The sequence below is a fragment of the Lepisma saccharinum genome, chromosome 6, assembly GCF_977018435.1.
Source record: "Lepisma saccharinum chromosome 6, izLepSacc3.1, whole genome shotgun sequence".
Lineage (NCBI taxonomy): Eukaryota > Metazoa > Arthropoda > Insecta > Zygentoma > Lepismatidae > Lepisma > Lepisma saccharinum.
The window spans coordinates 76,845,962-76,865,176 of record NC_139234.1 but is presented as its reverse complement, the minus strand read 5'-3'; the positions used below and the strand labels follow the sequence as shown (position 1 = coordinate 76,865,176).

General features: G+C 38.8%; 2 protein-coding genes across 2 annotated transcripts in view; one reads left to right on the top strand and one right to left on the bottom strand.

Moving 5' to 3' along the window:
- Window positions 1-9,835: 9,835 nt before the first annotated feature.
- LOC145989120 (zinc finger MYM-type protein 1-like) lies at window positions 9,836-11,458 on the bottom strand. The gene has a single exon (XM_083124415.1). It carries the CDS (start codon window positions 11,456-11,458, stop codon window positions 9,836-9,838), a length of 1,623 nt encoding a protein of 540 aa, XP_082980541.1.
- Window positions 11,459-16,938: 5,480 nt separating this feature from the next.
- Prp8 (pre-mRNA processing factor 8) overlaps window positions 16,939-19,215 on the top strand; it is a 116,443-nt gene continuing 114,166 nt past the window's right edge. Inside the window, exon 1 of the mRNA XM_083124178.1 lies at window positions 16,939-17,106. The gene's annotated coding sequence lies outside the window, so the exon portion shown is untranslated. The remainder of the gene's footprint in view (window positions 17,107-19,215) is intronic.

Sequence of the window (19,215 nt, the reverse complement as noted above, 5' to 3'; positions counted from 1 at the left end):
CTTTTCTACAGCTTCTCTCTTTGCAAAGGGTATAGGATATTGCTTTGACACTATTGGACTCGCTGTGTCTACCTCAATCCTATAGGTGTATACATCCGTCACTCATGGGTGTTGGCTAAATATTCCCCTATGTCTCAACAAAATATATCTTAAATCTTCTTTTTCATTTTCTGAGATCCAATGACACTCATCCACTTTGGCTTGTATTTCTTCTTTCGATGCGTTGTATTTATGGTCCTCTATTTCGACCTCTTTTTCATATTCACCTTTTACATTTTCATTTTCAATTATATCATCGTAGTCTTTCTTCTTATACACTGCATCATGTTTGTGATATACAAGACTTGGCTTCCTAATGCCTATTTCGCTCTCGGAACCTTTTATTTCATCCTCCATAGGGATATCTACTTTCATGTTCTCCATTGATTCTAGATTTAGCCGTTTTTCTTTTATGTGTATGTGCCCATTGTAATTTTCTAAGAAAGGTACTCCTAGGATTATATCACACCTCAAACCCTTTATCACCAGAAATTTTACTTCGAAATTAGCTCCTCTAATGCTCATCATGATGCGTACCGTGCCCTGAATTTTGTATTCTTCATTTCCCGCAGCCATAACTAATCTGACTTTGTCCTTTTCAGAAGCATCTAATTTTGCTTGTGGGTATTTCTCTTTAATTCTTTGCCAACATTTATAGCTCATTACTTCTACAACACTCCCACAATCGATCAAGCATTTAACCATAATTTCTATTATTTCTGCTTCCACATACAATGATCTTCCAGGTTTTAAGTTTTCAAAACTCGGCTCTCCAATTAAAAATAACTTCAGAATTCCTTCTTCATTTATCTTATGTTCTCCCTTCATATATTCATCATTTTCCTTTGCTCTCACACCTGGGAGTTGCTGCGAGAGCTCTACAAGTTTAGCCTCTCGACCGATTCCACGTTCCTCGACTCCTCATTTATCTGCTGCCACCCAGCATTTCCTACTTCGTTCTGCACTTGGCTTCTGACTAATTCCACTGCTTATCTTCGCTCTTCATTTATCTCAGTATTTCCCCTCTCGTTCCTCTCGTTGTAATTGTTTCCTCTAGGTTGCCTTTCATCTATCTCCATCCTTCTTTCTGAGTTTCTTCGATTCACATTTTGCCAATAATAATTTCTTCCTCTATATCCGCGGTTTCCTCTCCACGGTCCTATATTCCTTCTATCATAATTTCTTTGCTCTTCCTGAACATTATTTCGCCTTCTGCCGTTTCCGTTATCTTCTAAGAATCCTCTTCCTCTGCCTCTATATGCATTTCTGCCTTCTATGTTCCTAATCCCGAATTCTTGTTTCCGGAATTTCTGCTCTGGACGTTGTTCCTCTTCAGGATGATGCCTCTTAGGATAATATCTACCTTCCTTTTCCTTATTCCATGACCTTTGAGTCTTTTTCAGCATGTCATCTGTTCTGAGGTAGTCTATCAAGTCTTCCACCTTCCGTATCTTTACTACAGCCACCGCTCTTTGTGTCCATATTGGTAGTGTTTGTATCACTTGTCTAACCAACTCTTCCTCATTCCATTTTTCATTCAAATTTCTGAAGCTCTTTAACGTTTCCCATGTGTGTGCTTCCAAACTCTCAACCTTGGACCAATCTATATATTTTCTTTTCAATGTCTCCAATTGCCTTTCCCTAATTTCCTCACTACAATAATATTCCAAAAATCTTTTACTAAACTCTTCGAATGTTCCAAACTTGTGCTGATTTAACTGATACCAGCCTGCTGCAGACTTTTCAAAACATCCTTCGATAAGGTCCAGTATCATATTTCCTGGTATCCTCATTAGCTTCACGTTAGTTGTTAGTTCCTTCAGGAATTTTCGTGGACACTTGTCAGATATATTTCCATTAAGCTTGGGCAAGTGTTGTAATTCATTAGGCTTAGGGATTCTTGTTTTATATTTTCCCACTTCCAAATTACTTCCGTTTAGTTTGTCCAACCATCTTCCATTGTCGCTCCCTTCTTCACTACTTTTCCATTTCCTTTTCTTCCTCTGATGATTCCTTTTATGCTTTATTTCCTCCTCTGTAGTCGATTCGTCGCTACTACTTTCCTTTTTTATTCTTCTCTTTTCATACTCTTCTTTTCCATCATTTCCTTCTCGATTGAAACCTATTGGCTTATCTTGTATTCTCATATCCTCTATTTTAGATATTATTTCTCTCCATTGTACTTTATTCTCTTGCTTTTCTTTGTCGATCTTACTTTCGAGGGTTTGTATCTTCTTATTACTCTCCTCTAATTCTTCCCTAACTTCTTGTCATTCTCTAATTATCATTTCTCTGAATTTCAAAGTTTTTTTTACTATTGTTTCTTCTGTCACAATTTTCATTTCTTGTACTCTGTTTTCTACTTCATCTATTTTGGAGAAGTTAATATCTATCTGCTTCTTATTTGCCAAAATTTTGTTTTCTAAACTTGTACTTCTCTGCTGGCATTCTTCATTCACTCTTGAAGCTTCCATTTCGATGTTTCTATTAGTTTCTTCATGTCTTTCATCTGCCATCCTTATCATTTCTTCTATCTTTCTCTCAAATGCTTTCCTGTTTTCTTCACATACTTCTGCCATCTCTTCTATTTTTTCTTCCAACCTTTCTTTAATTTCTTTGCTGTTTTCTTCTATTTTCTCTTCCAACCTTTCTTTAACTTCTTTGCTGTTTTCTTCTATTTTCTCTTCCAACCTTTCTTTAACTTCTTTGCTGTTTTCTTCTATTTTCTCTTCCAACCTTTCTTTAACTTCTTTGCTGTTTTCTTCTATTTTCTCTTCCAACCTTCTGCTGTTGTGATCTTGACTTTCTTTTATTTCCATCATCATTTTCATCAACATCTCCATCGTGTTTTGTTCTTCTCTCTTTCCTTCCTTTTCCTTTAACTTTACTTTCCTGCATTCCTTGCATTCGTATCCTTCTCCTCTTTCACATATCTTCTCATATTTTTCTTTCCGGATTCCTTCACATAACCAGTGTTTCATTTCTTCACATATCTTACACTGTATTATTTCTTCGTTATTTCCTTCTTCGCCACAACATATATATTTTCCTTCTTCCATTTTTGCTTTACTTATCTTTCCAAAATCTTATTCTTTGCGTTATTTCAACCTCTGGTCTGTATCGAGCCCCACACGTTGGTCGCCATAAACCAATGCCACGACCTCTCACGTGGACATCTGCCAGCAGCGGCGGCTCGTGACTTTTCACAGATGCGTGCTACAGGTAGATGTTGTTTCTTGCACTTACAATTATCCCCCCCCCCCACAAAAACACATACACATTTACACACTCACTTGGAGTTGCTAGCGTACGCAGGTTTTTTTTCCCCCGGGGGGGGTCTGGAATTGTAAAGGTCTGTATCACATAGCTGCTTTTCAAAGACAAAAATGGTAATCGGAGATTATTTTAAGGGGTGTTTGCATTTAACACGGTTCTTTCTTTCCGGGTTCTTTGCTGCTTTCGTCCGAAACTAAAATTTGGAGATGGGATGTAGCCACCCATCAATTTCCTAGCCCCAACCTCTCGTATGCCACTGCTTGGAACAACTGTCCTTTACAATGACTGCTCCATATGCCACGTACATGACCATGAACAGTGCGAAAAGAATTTGTGTTTCTGTAAAGCTATCCGCAAACTTTCTTCTTATACTGAGATGACAACACTTACCGTGCTGTGGATCTGTGTAGCACGCTTGCAGAAGAATTTCGCGAGCTGATTGGTTCCGACCCTACCTCCCCCGTAGAACCGAGGGGCATTCGGCCAGATTCGGCGCGCCGCGAGGTGGCGAAAGCGTGCTATGAAGCGAATAGCACGGTATTCGTTGTAGGTTAAGAGCGTGCGGAAAATACATAGCGCGCTGCAAATTTTTGAGCCTCTTAACGTGAGAATTTTCATTTCACTGCAGTGTTTTATTAAACTTCTTCAATCTATGAAATGTGCCCCTTTCTTTCTTTCCATTTTAGTAAATTGAGTAGCGTGCTATAGCACGGTAGCACGTATTAAGCAGCCGCCACTGTCTGCCAGCTTAGCACAGGGTAGAAACAATGAGATACCTCTGGGCACAGATCAGGGTGACTAACACTACGAATATATGGAAAGAAACAATAGATTTAACCCACTACGGAGGGTACAATTCGTAATATATTCTTGAATAATTATATACAAATATTAGATAACTTTGGCAATCTTTTCATACAATATTTTTCTTCTATTTTTATTTCTTATTAATTGTAGCCAATCTTCTTCTTTGGGCTTCTTCTTATTATTGCTAAGGTTTCTTCTTCTTGTAATTAATAAGGCATCTTCTTCTTATTACTACTACGGCTTCTTCTTCTTGTAATTACTAAGGCTCTTCCTTCTTGTAATTACTAAGGTAAGGCTTCTTCTTCTTGTAATTACTAATGCTGCTTCTTCTTGTAATTATTACATGTTGTGTATATTTTCTTTTCTGGACTTCTTTGTCGATCTTATCCAAATTGACGTAAATATTAAGAAAATCGATCTCCCAGACAAACAAAGAGAAAGGGGTTAGTTAAAGATCGCCGCCTGGCCGGCGCTAACCTTAACTTGGAGCTGCAATAGATGCGCCTACCAAAAGTGCTTGGGTGCCTGCCGTGAGATGGCGCCAAGGAATATAGAAGTATTTTAGGAAGAGCATTCCGAGACACGGAGCTCTCCCATTGGCCAGAAGCCGCAACGAGCTCTGACGTGACCAAGGGGATCTGTCAAGGGGCGGGGCTCGCGTAGCAATGGAAGCTTACGGGAAATATTTTCATTTTTAATTGTCCATATCTTGGTACTATTAACCATTTGAGGCAGAATAATAAGCAAAACGCAAGGAATAAGACCTAGGCAATAATATGAAGAAGTTTACAGCACGCAATTACAATAAATGGCGTTATACAAATCAAACAAAAAGTAATCACGACTATCCTCTTATATCGCCCCTACATTGAAATCTGAAGTTGCGTATGGGTAAATAAATACAATTTTACGTATTAAATAAATATTTCGCTACCACACCAATACTTATTATCCTTCATACCTTCAAATTTTCACAGATGTTTGTTATTAATAATATGTTTATTATAATTTATATATCTACATAGGATGTCGCTGTCGCTGTTGTTATATGACGTCGCTTTTCTACGTTTTTAGGGTAACCGCAACAATAAAAATGAATGATGAAATGATAAATTTGATGGGAGCGTAGGCTAGATGAGTGTGGCAAGCACTGGCGTACGCAGGGGGGCTTAAGGGGCTGCAGCCCGCCGAAATTCTTAGAAAATAAAAAAATCAAATGAAGACAGTAATGAAGTAAAAAAACAACTTTAAAATGACCCCCAATAACTATTTTTGTGTTTGAATAACTTTTAAAACGAAGGATTAAAATGGTAATTGGAGCTCGTATCTAATGAAAATAGAACAGCGACAACGGGATATCAGCGAAATTGATTTTCGGCGATACATTCTATGAACCAATCTCATTCTGCTCAGTAAAGGTTAGATTCATGGCACTGAACCCGCGTACAATTTGAATTGAATTAACATAATCCTTGAGTGAGGTGGAAATGGGTTTTGGATATTTTTTTTTGTAGATGTGAAAATCTTTAACTAGTGATGCACACATGTTTTCGCTTACATTAAAGTTTACACTATGGTAAAATTGCAGAAATATTCTACCTAAACTGATTTGTGTTTAAAAAACCGTAACACCAAAATATGTTTTTTAGAACTTAATAAATAAATAATAAATGGATAAAATGCAATGTCGTGGGAAAGCGTAATCCCTTAATAAATTCAAGAAAACTCGTGCCAGCTCGATGGCGAATCTGGTCAACCGCGTGTTCGACTTTGAATCCCATCACTGAAGTTCCCGACTTGGAGTCACGTCGTGGGCATTGATGTTCTTTGTGCCTGCCCTTTCATCAATTTTATGTGATCAACACTCATCGCCGCGATTAACCAAAAGTGGTAAAAAAGCGACGTCAAATAACAAATACATGAACAATAGGCCTGGCCTCTGTCTTGGTTTAGCAATGTGATTTGTTAATCACTATACGGTGGAGGCCGAGGCGGAAATAAATATCAGTAAGAATAAAAATTCATTACAACTTACCCTTCCTGGAGACATGATTTTGAAGACGACGCTACCCACTGTCGTATTTTTCTCGCTGCACTTGCTTCCATGGACTTGAGTTTCATTAGTTTATTCAAATGTCGAATTCTAATAAAAGTTCTTATTCTGACATACAGGGAAATAATCTTTTCGTTAACTTCAGGAAATTTTGACTGAAGTACTGTCTTTAGAGTGTCCATAACTTTATGTTGCTTGGAAACAGTTGACCCATGGAAGGATGCAAACACAATCTCAAATTGAATAACTTTTTCCATATCCGAACCACTACGTGCCTCCACCGGATACCGAACCGGAATCCCTCGATTATAAGGCGATGACGCCACCACTACGCCATCGGGGAGGCCCTCAAAATAGAAATAGATGTGGTGCCAGATTCCTTAAAGCCCCAATTGGTACACTCTGCAACAGCACAAGAATGTTTACCTTTGGCACGCTTATTCATGGTACAAACACCGAATAAACGTAATACGACCTAAAATTACTCGCTTTAATATTCAAGACAAACAGGACAAGCACTTCTGTAAACGAATACCTGATCGCTATTACTGGACCTGCAGATTTTTCTGACATCTGGGAGAAATCTGTGCCTCGAAGTTGGCTTATACCGAACAATGAAAGCCATGTCGCTTTCGGAAACTGGAAGAAATTACTTTCCATTTGAATGTTCCCAACTGCAGGTATGAACCCCCTCGGTGTACGTCAAATCGTCTATCGTATATCCCTTACCTGGAGGAATCGCTAACGTAACGCTCTATGAACTCAGAAGCGAACCTTGGTTGAGGCATGGGTGTGTATCATTGTGTGTCTTATCTATTTCATCTTTCATTTTCATTTCATTGCCCTAGTTTGCTCTATATGTCAAAAAGCGACGTGAAATAATAAAACAGATTGATTGAATTGGCGTTTTAAGTCCAGTTTATGTACATTGAGGCTAATTGTACCTACAGTTTAAAGTGGGATCCGAACCACTACGTGCCTCCACCGGGTACCGAACCCGGGATCCCTCGATTATAAGGCGATGACGCCACCATTACGCCATCCGGGAGGCCCTCAAAATAGAAATAGATGAGAACGTTAATTGGTTCAGTAACGATCTCGCTACCCAGCGAAGGTTTAAAGCTCGAGTCCCGCCTGGACATTGTGTCCCTTTGCGGGTGCCCATCTATTTCATCTATTCATTACTCATCCTCGGCTTCCAATTAGGTAAAAGTTACAGGAAAGCAACCCAAAAATAAGAAAAATATTTGCCTCGTAATGACGCAATTTGACAAGGACGCCCGCAAGATTTTTTCACAGGAGAGGCAGCAGTGCTCAAGGAGGGAAAGGTTTTGGAATGCTATCTCTCTAGTGAAGAAAATCCTCTTAAAGAAAATTCCCCCACTAGGATAAATTGCATAGACATCCTCCACCCACTGCATTTTGTCTATGATTTTGCAATATACTCGTACTTATTATGTTATGCAGCAGTAACTTCAATTAATTCTTGTCAACAATAAGTCGCCCCTGCAAAGAAGTTGCTGAAATTCTACTGCTGGAAATTTTTAAAATACAACACTACCTGAATATATGTACAATATATTGACATAATTTGATGCATGTTTCTTCCGTATCAAAAAAAAACTACGTGTTAAATAAAAATTAAATAAGAAGGATACTGTTATAGACATTCGTATTATTGAAACTGATGGCAATATTTGCATTCATACGGCTTAGACGTTTATTATTGCGTAACTGTAACTTCATAATAATAATAGTTTTATTCACAACACACAACACCGAAATTTTGGAGCTTCCCGTGGATGCAACTCGACAGGACTCATACCACTGCATTTTCCATACTAGTGACTAGCGAGGCTCTGGCGTCTGGACTCGTGGCCATTATAATCCTCGGTGGGGCTCGTATTGTGTTGTCCTTACATGTTTATGATTGTCCCTTCATCCGCCTCATCTTATCACGATTCATCCTCATCTTCGCGATTAGCCAGAAGTAGCAGAAAAACGAAATAATAATAAATCAATATGTATGTATGTGTCGTTCATTTAAAGACGAATTTCTACTGGGTTGATCGCTACTATGAGGATGAATGATGAACTAATGAGTGGAGAATGAGACAAACATTGCTATATGCCTTACTATGGTTCAAACTGGGGCCTCTGGCTTCCTAAAGCGTTATGCTGTCATGGAGACCCGTTATATACATGTAGAGGGACTTACTTAATCCTTTCCGTTCAATCTTACTTTCTCGATCCTGTTGCAGTTATGTCCATGTTATAATTAATTAAGTTAGTAAACTATTTGCATGAAAATATGCGCACGAGACTCTACTCCCACCCCCCTCCAGCACACACAGGCATTTCAAATTGTTTCACTTTACGATTTCGGGTGTTCTATCTATTGTGCTCGTCTCAAGATGAGCCTCTCATCTAATATTCATTTAACTTCATTGCTGTGTCTCGTAATCAAGGGGTCCCGGGGTCGATACCCGGTGGTTCGGATTCCACTTTAACCTGTAGGTCCAGTCCCGATTAGCCTTACTGTGCATAAAGTGGACTTAAAACACCAAATCAACCAACCAGCCAACTTTATTGCTGCGTGTAGAAGTGTAGACAAATAGTGTTAAAGAACCAAATGCATGGATTCCCTTTTAGCTGAATTCAGCATGAATTTGTTCGTTTGCCATCCTCAGTTAGCTTGAGAAGGTACGGGAAAGCAGTGAAGAAGAACTACATGTTATAAACATTGCTTCCCAAGAGTTATAATCGCCTCTATGAGGCGATAAACTTGTATGATTTTACATGTTATTAAGCGGCCCGCAGCTGAGGGATCCCCTTTTTGACGTCACTCTAGCAGAAGACCTTCACGTGCCGCCGTAGCGCGGGAAGCCGGAATAGCACCCCCTGAGATGGCGCTACACCTGGGATAAAACAACCCAAAAGCCGCACGAAACTCTCAGTTCGTGGGAACCGAAAAAGACACAGAATCGCAATTATAATTCGACTTCTTTACTTTTATATAATGATCACTTATGCTATTACTGAATATTAATCACCCTTTCCACCTTATTTGTATCCTGTTATTGTATTAAGTTCATTTATTTATTTCATTATAATTAGTATCAGTGGCGGAGCGTGAGCTTTCCAACAGTGTAAGCCTAGCATGATGAAGGCTATTTCCCGTTGTGCTTATTTTGGGGCTGGCATATTGACCCCCCCCCCCCTTTACCATTTTTTTCAGTTCCCTAGAATTGTTCAGAAAAGCCTAATTTTTGCACTAAATTTAACCTTACACCCCTTAAAAACAAAGTGACACTACACCAGATTAAAAGTTCTGGAAACATCCATGAGCGTGGTGTTTTCATTGCTAGGCTGCGTTTTTCTACATTGAGAGGAATGGTTGGTTGATTTGGTGTTTTAAGTCAACTTTATGCACATTAAGGCTAATCGGGATTGGACCTACAGTTTAAAGTGGGATCCGAACCACTATATGCCTCCACCAGGTATCGAATACATTGAGAGGAGAACTAATAATTACGTCAGTCTTATTCCTATCACTATGAGTAACCTAACAATAAAAAAAACGCAAAGTTAGATAAAATATAGAACGAAAATAGTTCGATTCAGAACCTATCTAAATGAATTTTAAAATAAACATACCTCTTACATGCTACTGTTCCATTGCAACTTGTAGTTCAAATCCAGGCGGCGATTTTTTTCGGCAAAGATGTCAATCACAGCATCATGAAAGGTAGGGCTCTTCTTTAAATCCTTCAAGAGAGTTCTCTCTATTGCCATCAGCGATAGCTTAGTAAGTCTCTCCTGGGTCTGTGTGCTGCGCAGGTAGGTGTGTATCCTCTTCAAGGCAGAGAATGTTCTTTCAACAGATGCACTAGTTGCAGGTATGGTTAAAATTAAGGCAGAAAGCTTTGTTGTTTCCGGAAGAGCATTGCACAGGTTTGTTGAAATTAAATATTTATGGAAGTCTAACACTGAAGGTTTCAAAAACTCCTGCGACGAATAAATAGCAGTAAGTTCGGTTTTCAAAATTAGAGGATCAAAATATCGTCCATATGATTTCAATAATGATTCGTAAGCATTTATTGGAAATTTCAGAGAATAATTTTGAAAATTATCAAAATCTAGCAAGGAGAGCAATTCTAGTTTCTGGATATCGGAGAATCTGTTGGCTAATTGGACTTTCATTGTGTCAATAATTTCATAGTAAAGTCTTCGATAAGAAGCTTTCCTCTCATTACTGATGAGAACAATTCTCTGTCTTTTGCTTGGCACCTTTAAGTGTTCTTCTCCCAACCTGGCACTGTCGCTTTCGGACCACACTGTTTCAAAGTCTTCCCTCTTAGTACTCAAGAAACTTTGATATTCTTGTACTTTTCGAGTACAGTAGCCGATGTCATTCACTCTGGTTTGCAAAATTTCGAAAAGTATTTTAGCTGGTGGAAGAATGGCCGAAAATACAATTAACATAAAATTGAAATCAAAATCATGGAGAGTAGCAAAATATCCACGAGAAGAGAGACGTGTTTCTTCATCCCACTGCTCTTGGTTCTGCATCACTGATTCAAAGAAATTAATTAGATCTGTTTTCAACTGGGAAACAACTTCAACCAATCTCTCTGCGTAGAGCCATCGAATAGGAGCAACTGATGGCAGACGTCTGCTTACCATTTTGTCCAGCGCTGCTTTCCTCTTTGAAGATTTAGAAAAGAATGCTGCAAAAGCCAACAAAGTTTCAAAAAATACTTTACATTCTTTGATGCCCTCCACAGATTGTTTGAGAACTAAGTTTAACTTGTGAGCATAGCAATGGACAAACAGCGCTGTCTTATACCTGTCTCTTATCAACTTTTGCAAACCATTGTGTTCTCCAGCCATGACAGCTGCTGCATTATAGGTTTGAGCGACTAATTTCTCGCCACACTGGAAGTCATTTATTACACCAAAAACATGGTCTGCCAGGGCAGCAGCCGTGCGATCCCCACTGACATCCTTAAAACCTATGAACCGCTCCTCTACGTTACCATTTGAAGTTACATAACGTAGCACCGATGAAAGTTGAGATTTCTGAGAGGCGTCTACTGTTTCATCTTCGATGACAGACACAAATAATGCTTCTTTCACTTCACTTTTTATTTTTTTCATCATCACAGTTGCAATTGCATCAATCAACTCATTTTGGATATCGTGAGAAGTGCCAGCAAAAACTGTAGATGATTCCAAATGATGACGTAGTTTTTCATCATAGCTTGCCCTATAATGAAGCATTTCTACGTAATTACCTCTATTGTTTGAATCTGAACCCTCCAAATGACCTCTGAAAGGGAGCTCTTGTTCCGCCAAAAAACAAGCAGTGTCGATTAAACAACCAACGATGTATCTATTTGCTTTGACTTTTTCGTTGTGTTTCTCTCGGTTTAATTTGAAGGCAAGGTTTAAACAATCTTCAATTCGCGTAGTTCCAAATTTCAACAACGCAATCTTTGAATTTACGTGTGCTACGGAGATCTCATGTCTTTTCTTTAATAAATGATAATTATTAGAGTCGCCGACACCTTTTGTTGTCCAAGCAGTTTTTTTCTGTTGAAAAGAGAAGGCAGGGCCAACAGAAAAGTGCTGAATACTTTTTACAACCACATAACCAAGTATCAGCTTCGTACCATGAGTCACAAAACCGGCGCACTTTATTTTTTGTTTCCGTTACCATGCCTGCTAGAGAAGGAGTGGACCTACATCCACAAGTTCCTTCTTTGCAGCAAAATCCTTGCTGGAAAACGGCGTCTTCAACAAGTTCTCCACCACACAATCACACTCGTTTTCTTCCATAATGCACTTCGTATCACACCACAGTACAGGGACAACTGCACCACACCGCCCACTTTTCAATAGATGGAATTCGCAAAAAAAAACAAAAAAAAAAACACGAGAAGTTAACGATGCACACAACAAGAAAGGGGAAACAAACCAAACCCGAAAGCAGCCACTGCCCAAAGCAGTGATATTCCGGAATCAGAGTGAAATATCCCTTTTGGAAATAAATAAATTCCCTCTCTGGCCTTAAAATTCCCTATAATTCGTAAAGAGAGGAAGAAAAAATAAATTCAAAAATAAAATATAAAATAAATGCTCACTAATTGTAGAAGTTTATCCAGAAATTTCTATCAAAGGAGATGTAAGTGATTTCTAAGGGGAGTGTAAAAGAGAGACAGCTTTCCGTGCATTTTCGGAGAGTGTTTAAATTAACCTATGTAATTAATGAATGTTATTTCGTTCACATTTGATATGATAATTTGTAAAACTGGTTCAATCTTAAGTTTTCATCAAACATTTAACTTAAAAAAACAACTTTTTGCACTATTTAGCTCAATTACTACAAGCAGAGTTCAAATTAAAAACAGAGATCTTAATATTTCCTATGTATATACTAATCCTACAAGCAAAAACAAGCGTTAAGCACATTAATGTATATATTATTATATTTTATCGTTTTCTCTTTTTTTTTTTGCTCATTTTAGGTGTTTCTCTTTTTCCCATTTCTGTTAATTTCTTTGCTTCAAAATTCCCTTTTCCTGTAAAAAAAACCTCCTTGAAACACAACCGTCTCAAATTTCCTTTGCAACCACCTCTTCATACATAGTTGCCAGATGCTGCAGTTACGATAGAGACTTAGAAAGTCGTCTGCTACTCTTTGGCTGAGTGCACTGCATACAGTTCTTGAAGTGAGGAGGGGAGGTGGTGCGGTGGTTGCTAGCTTTCTGATCTTTCCTTCAGGGGGATGTGCTTATTGGTCTTTGTCAAGTGTGGTCTTGAACAATGTGAGTTGCTAACACGCCAGCAATATCAAGATCGCCTTACTACAGAATGCACATCTGGCCAGTTTCCACTGTTTCCTGGCTAAAACCCGACAACGCTGTGGCTCCCTCCTCTTGCGGGGCAATCGGTGTCTCGCTGGACCGTATTCACGGTTAGCCAGTGATGCCACCCAAGCATAATGGTGCTAAATCTCGCACAAGTTTAAGAAGTCGTTGGAGGGCCGCTGTTCGTGGGGGTTGAATTTTCTCAATCTTTTCACATTAACGTCGAACCCATCCCGTTGGTTGAACCATTCTAATTTATATTATACGGAAGAAATTCCATATTTTACTTAACTATAGTATGTAGCTAATTAATAATGCAATTTTAAAACTCTAAAATAGATGCATAAATTGAACTTGAAACTAGTCTTAGGAAAATAATAAATTATTGTTTTCTTTATAAATTAATATTAATAATATATAGAGCCTAGAACAATATAGTAGCATGTAGCATAATTTCAGAGTATAAACGACACCATCGATGTTCGGTAAGGGTAAGGAGGGGAGGCCCTTCCTGGAAAATGAATGTCAACCATAAAATTATATATTTCACACATATAATTTCATTTCAGTCACAGCAAATTATGTTAATTATTGTAAGGGCATTGCAGAAAAATGTTAAACTTCAAATTGATTTAGTATCTTTTGAGGAGGCAGCTCTATTAAGGGGGAAAATGCCTAGTTTACCCCCACCCCCTGGAAAAAATACTGGTGGAAAGAAATACTGCGGACGTCCCTGAACAACACTTTTTCTAAACATGAGGTTTGCAACGCTGCTGTAAGCCTCTGACCGAAGGTTTACAGACCTAGGGTTCTGGCCCGCTCTTCTCCACGCAGATAGGGTAGGCAGAGAGAAGGAGGGTAGGCACTGCTCGCTCGCGGTCAGCAACTTGTAAGGCAAAATTTAGAAGGCTTACAGCTTTCCACAGGCAAAAGGCGGGAGTTCCCATGTGCTGTGCCGCCTAGTGCTGAAGTGTTGCAATCTAACAAACAGGATCTTGAACAGTGGTGTCGACCCAAGTTGAACTTTTAACTTGTTTACGAATTTTGCCACATAATTACATACATTTTACTGGATGTATTAAACTGTAAGCCCGGCTTACATGGCTTACATGGACGCTCCGCGCCTGATTAGTATTAATATCTACAATCATTATTTCACCACATCAGCGCTTTCCTTTTTCTCTATTTACAATTGTATAAGTTTTCTTGGGTGCTGCCATCTCTGGCCCACTTTCTAAGCTGCTTTATGTATCATCAAATATAAACGTCGTTCTTTTTGCATGCTGCCATCTATGATCTTATACCTCAAAGAACAACAATGCAGTTTGTGTACGTGACACCCATCAGTAATTTTTCCAGTTTATTATTCATCTTCATCGTCATGTTTAACACAAATAGCAGAAAATTGGACGGAAACGAAACAAGTGTGCATTACCGCATCCCTCTGACTCGCCCTGACTGAAGAAAGAAGAAAAAAAGCTCCTTTTTCTGTTTTTTATATGCCCGTACATCTCACACTTTTTCACTTAAAACATAAATGTATGCATCCAAAGATTTACATGCTTTAAGCGCTCTCGCTCTGTAGGAAAAATTACTTTCTATTAAATATGTAGGCTACAAATATCGCCAATGCAACGACGATTAGCAAATGGATCTCATCCTGGAATAATGCCGTATTACTTCCTATATGCTCATCCAATTGATATGCAAAGGCCTCTACATTGCCCTGATATCTCTTATTCTCCTCGTCGTCAAGTGCTTTTATATTATCCATTTCATCCGGTATACAAAACAAGAAGAAAGGCCACAAGTACCCGCTTGAATTACCCGGCCGCCGTGAACCGGAAGTAGTTGTGCTACAGATAATCGATTGTGCCGTTCGATATGTTTTTGTTTACTCGTGGATAGCCCCTATAGCTCGACCACAAGGAAAAAACCTTCCGTCAAAAGCGTTCGCGCATCTTCCCTGCCGGCATCGGTGCTCGGGGCAGTGTTGCCAGGTCAGACTTGAAAAAACCGGGAGATTGTTCCTTGGGAAACTAGAAGATCTGCTACAAAATCCGATGATCTAATAGTGGCGGATGAACGACGTTCTCGGGGGGAGGGGGGCATAGGCGTGCGCACGGGGAGCGGAGCAAGGGGATTTCCGCAGATTTTTCCAGCGAGGGGGGAACAATGTATTTTTATCAGGCGAGTAAACGAAGCATATTACCCCGTAATAATGTTGCCCTCTCAGAAAACGCCATTTGAGTTTGAAATTATCACGTTCGTACATCCATATTATAATAGTGGATGTAAATTACTGTGACTGAAATCAACTCGTACATCTGAAATAATAGGTACTTTTATGTCAAAATTCATTTTCCAGAAGGAGAGGGGGGTGGGGACCATTCATGCACTTCCTTCTGGACGTCCATGCCGCTATATAATTTTGTAGAAAATTAAGTATTTAAGTATAGAATAGTATATTAAGGATAGAAAATTAAGTATTTTCAAGCCGATGAAACTTGGAAGCAACTACGGGAAAAGGGGTGCATTATTTCCTTTGTAATTGAACTATGCCGCTTCGTTCTCTAGCAAATTTCTTGTTATTAACACGCACATGCTTTATTCGTCAGTTATGCTGCCTCTATGTTGCTGCATTCAATATACGTATATACATTATATATATATATATATATATATATATATACATACACACACACACATGTATAAAATAATTTACCCACACTACGAAGTCAGTGTTTCTACCTAGTAAAAAAAGGATGTTTCACTGTGTCTGTGTCACTTCAACCATTTCATCAGTTTTTCATTCATCCATATTGTCGTACTTACCCGTAGAGGCACATAAGCGACGTAAAATAACTAAAATAGAAATAAATTTTCGGGTGGGATAAAATACGTACAACCATCTAAAAATAGTAATGTAGGAATAGTAATAAAATAATAATAATGTCCTAGCACAATTGAGTATCATTTGGCATTATTTCACAGTTCAAACAGCACTTTTCATGGCTTGGTGGAATTCCACTCTATCTCTCCTCTCCATGTTCAAGTAAGATGAGCAGGAAACGTATTTTTGAGCAGGCCGTTGGAGGTGCCATAGCAATAGTTTATTAAGGAATTCTCCCAAGAAATCAATAGATCTGGAAACACTGACATACGGATGTGCCTATTCTGCTAGGTGCGACAAGATGGGCGCCTTCTTCTCCACCTCGTGACAGATATCGAGTGAACAGTGGCGGCGTTTAGAAGGTCCGGGCAGTTCCCTTTTCTTTTTGCCACTTTTGCCCCCCTGCACTATGCTAAGCCTTATCTACCAAAGGAAAGTAAACTGTCCTTCCCCCAGTTTTAGAACCCAATCACCACCACTGTATATTTATATATTAAATTATGCATAGCAATGATTTTTATAATGAATATGGTAAAGGGATTTTCGCATTAGGACTACAGTTCAAAGAAACAAGTATGGACAGGGACGAATGAACTGTTCTGGCTAAATCGGGACGTCTGGTTGCTTTGTGTCAGTGGTTAAAGACTAAAATTACCAAATATTGCAGATTCTCTCCAGAAACAACCCATTCCTTTATGCAAGGACAATCGAAATGCTTTAAAAATCTAAATAAATCATTTTATTCCTGTAGGTTTTTATAGATTCATCTGAAAATATTTCATAGTTCGAGTGGGGCATGGCCCGTTATGCCCCCCTTAGGTACGGGCAATACAAAAAGTATATTGACATGAGAATATTTATGTCTGTAATCCAGAGGACGAATAGAAGTTTTGATGGCAAGTATTAACACACGCAAGTCGTACTTTTTTTGCTCGAGGGGGGGGGGGGATTGGTGTTTATTGGGGGCATTTTAGTACTGTGTTGACTGAGTAGTCAGCACACTGTTTCCATACGTACATCGTGCGTTTCGGTCAGAGAAGTGTATGAAGAATATAGTTTATATCTGTTTAATGGTTGCAAAATTCAAGAAAATGGGTTGTTGTGCGGTATGAAGTATTCTGAGGTGGATACAATATTAAAAGTCGAATTGATTGACATTGCATAAGGTGAGTTCCGTATCCGGCATCACAATAATTATTTGCCGAACACATCGAGTGAAATCGTAAGCAACTATTTGTTTTTTTGAGATTGAATTAATGTTAACACTGGTCGTAAAATAAATATACCTATATCCATTTTACGTGAATTCTGTTTCACCATGTGGTCGGGATATTTAATGTGTGTCCTTTTTTTTCTTCCGTTCAGTAGTCCGATTGGTAAAAGAAATTCAGTTCGGCAAGAACTAATGGACTTCTTAGTTTTAATACACAAAATTGCGTTTTTATTCCTTTCAGTATTAATTAAATTGCTGAATATTAATAGTAGTGTTCGTACCTAAATCCATATTGAGAAATTTTCGAAAAAAATATATTTACCAACATCTGTTGTTGACTTACATAATCTGTTCTTTGTTGGGAAGACGGGACTATACCCTGGAAAATTTCGAATTTTTGGAATTTAATCTACAGATCTCGATGTTTTACAAGGCCTGAAATTTAGTATAAGATCCAGAAACCACAAATAAGCACGATATTTAGCCTGAACTGACAGGCGTACATCCAATTCGTTGTATCCCTGTACCAAATTTTATAATATCAATTTTATTTTACAAAGCACGCTTGGAAAAACCAGGCAACGTCGAAGTCTACTGTATTTCAAAGGCAACAGATCCCGTAGCGGTAGCACTGGCAGAGAAGATTCCACGCAGGTAAAACAGCGACATCGAAAAATCAAGCGAGACCAGGCCAGCTCAGTGGTTAGAGCAATGGCACGGTATATCAGAGACCCGTGTTTGAGTCTGGTTGAACCTGCATTTTTCGCTGAAAATTTCTATGTTGGTAGAAATACGTAGTTTGAAGTTTGATTTTCCGAGCTGGCGCCTAGCTTTGAAGAAAATTTTTGGAGCACCGGTTTTAATACTTTTTACAAAGAATGTTTCTGAATTTGAGGTAGGGGCTTATTTTTTAACCTAAGGCAAGCAACCTAACCACACTAATTGAGCATTCGAAGTGTTTGATACATTTTGACTTGGGCGTGGAGAAATCTTCAAACAGTTAGTGCAACGTGAAGCAAAAAAGTTTGGGAAGTACTGGCCTAAAGTTGTGGATGTTTCATACCTGTTCATTTTAATGACTGTCTTGAACGCACATGCATGCATGCAGGGGGGGGGGGGGTCAGTTGCATCTCTGAATTTTTTCACTTCAAAATTCAGTGTAGATGAGTCTTTATTTGCCATTATTAAAACAATATTGTACTCTATAAAAGAGATGAAGCATTTGTAGCAACGAGGGGGGATTATTTCTGATGTAATTGGATGTGTCAGTGACAAGGGTGGAGGTGTTTAAAACTCTTGTACCAACTGGATGAAGACTAACATTGTGGGATAGGAATTTTGCTTTAGACTGCAGAAGTTCATTCTAATATTGAACCAGCAGTGTTGCACATGCTATCCAATATTTGTAAATGTATATGCATTCAATTCACAAGCATTTGTGTAGTGAAAGCTTTAGTGTAAGAAAAGCTGTGCATTTTGTTTCGATTTCGGTTTCCTTTGTTTGGTGTAAATATGAGTTCCATTGCCACATCAGATGTATGCATGTAACAGGTGCAGCAGTGAAAAGAGTGATTTTGAAACCTCCACAGAGATACAAATTTATTCACAGCGATATCAAACAAACACAACATGAATTTACAATGCTTGCAATTTGTAATGAATGTTTCTGAACAACGTGCACATGTTGCACAGACATGTCACGGCACGAAATGTCCATTACTTGAAAATGACATCACGCAGGTGGCCCCCATTTTCCGTCACACGAAGTCTTTTACGGAAGTTCGACATCACATCTTGCAGGATTAGCACTGGAATTTGATTAACTTCCTCCCGAATGCGATCCTTCAGGTCATGGATGGTGTGTGGTGGGTCACAACGGAAGATCTCAGATTTCAAATAACCCCAAAGGAAGAAATCACAAGCCGAAAGGTCGGGGGATCTTGGAGGCCAGGAAATGTCCTCGTTCTTGGAGATGAGATGACCAGGAAAGATGTTCTGTAGCACGTTAATGGAAATCCGCGAGGTATGGCATGTGGCCCCGTCTTGTTGGAAGAATGTGTTT

Bases quoted from the DNA above. Each gene is read 5' to 3' on its own strand.
- LOC145989120 (XM_083124415.1), bottom strand. From the start codon at position 11,458: ATGCTTCATTATAGGGCAAGCTATGATGAAAAACTACGTCATCATTTG.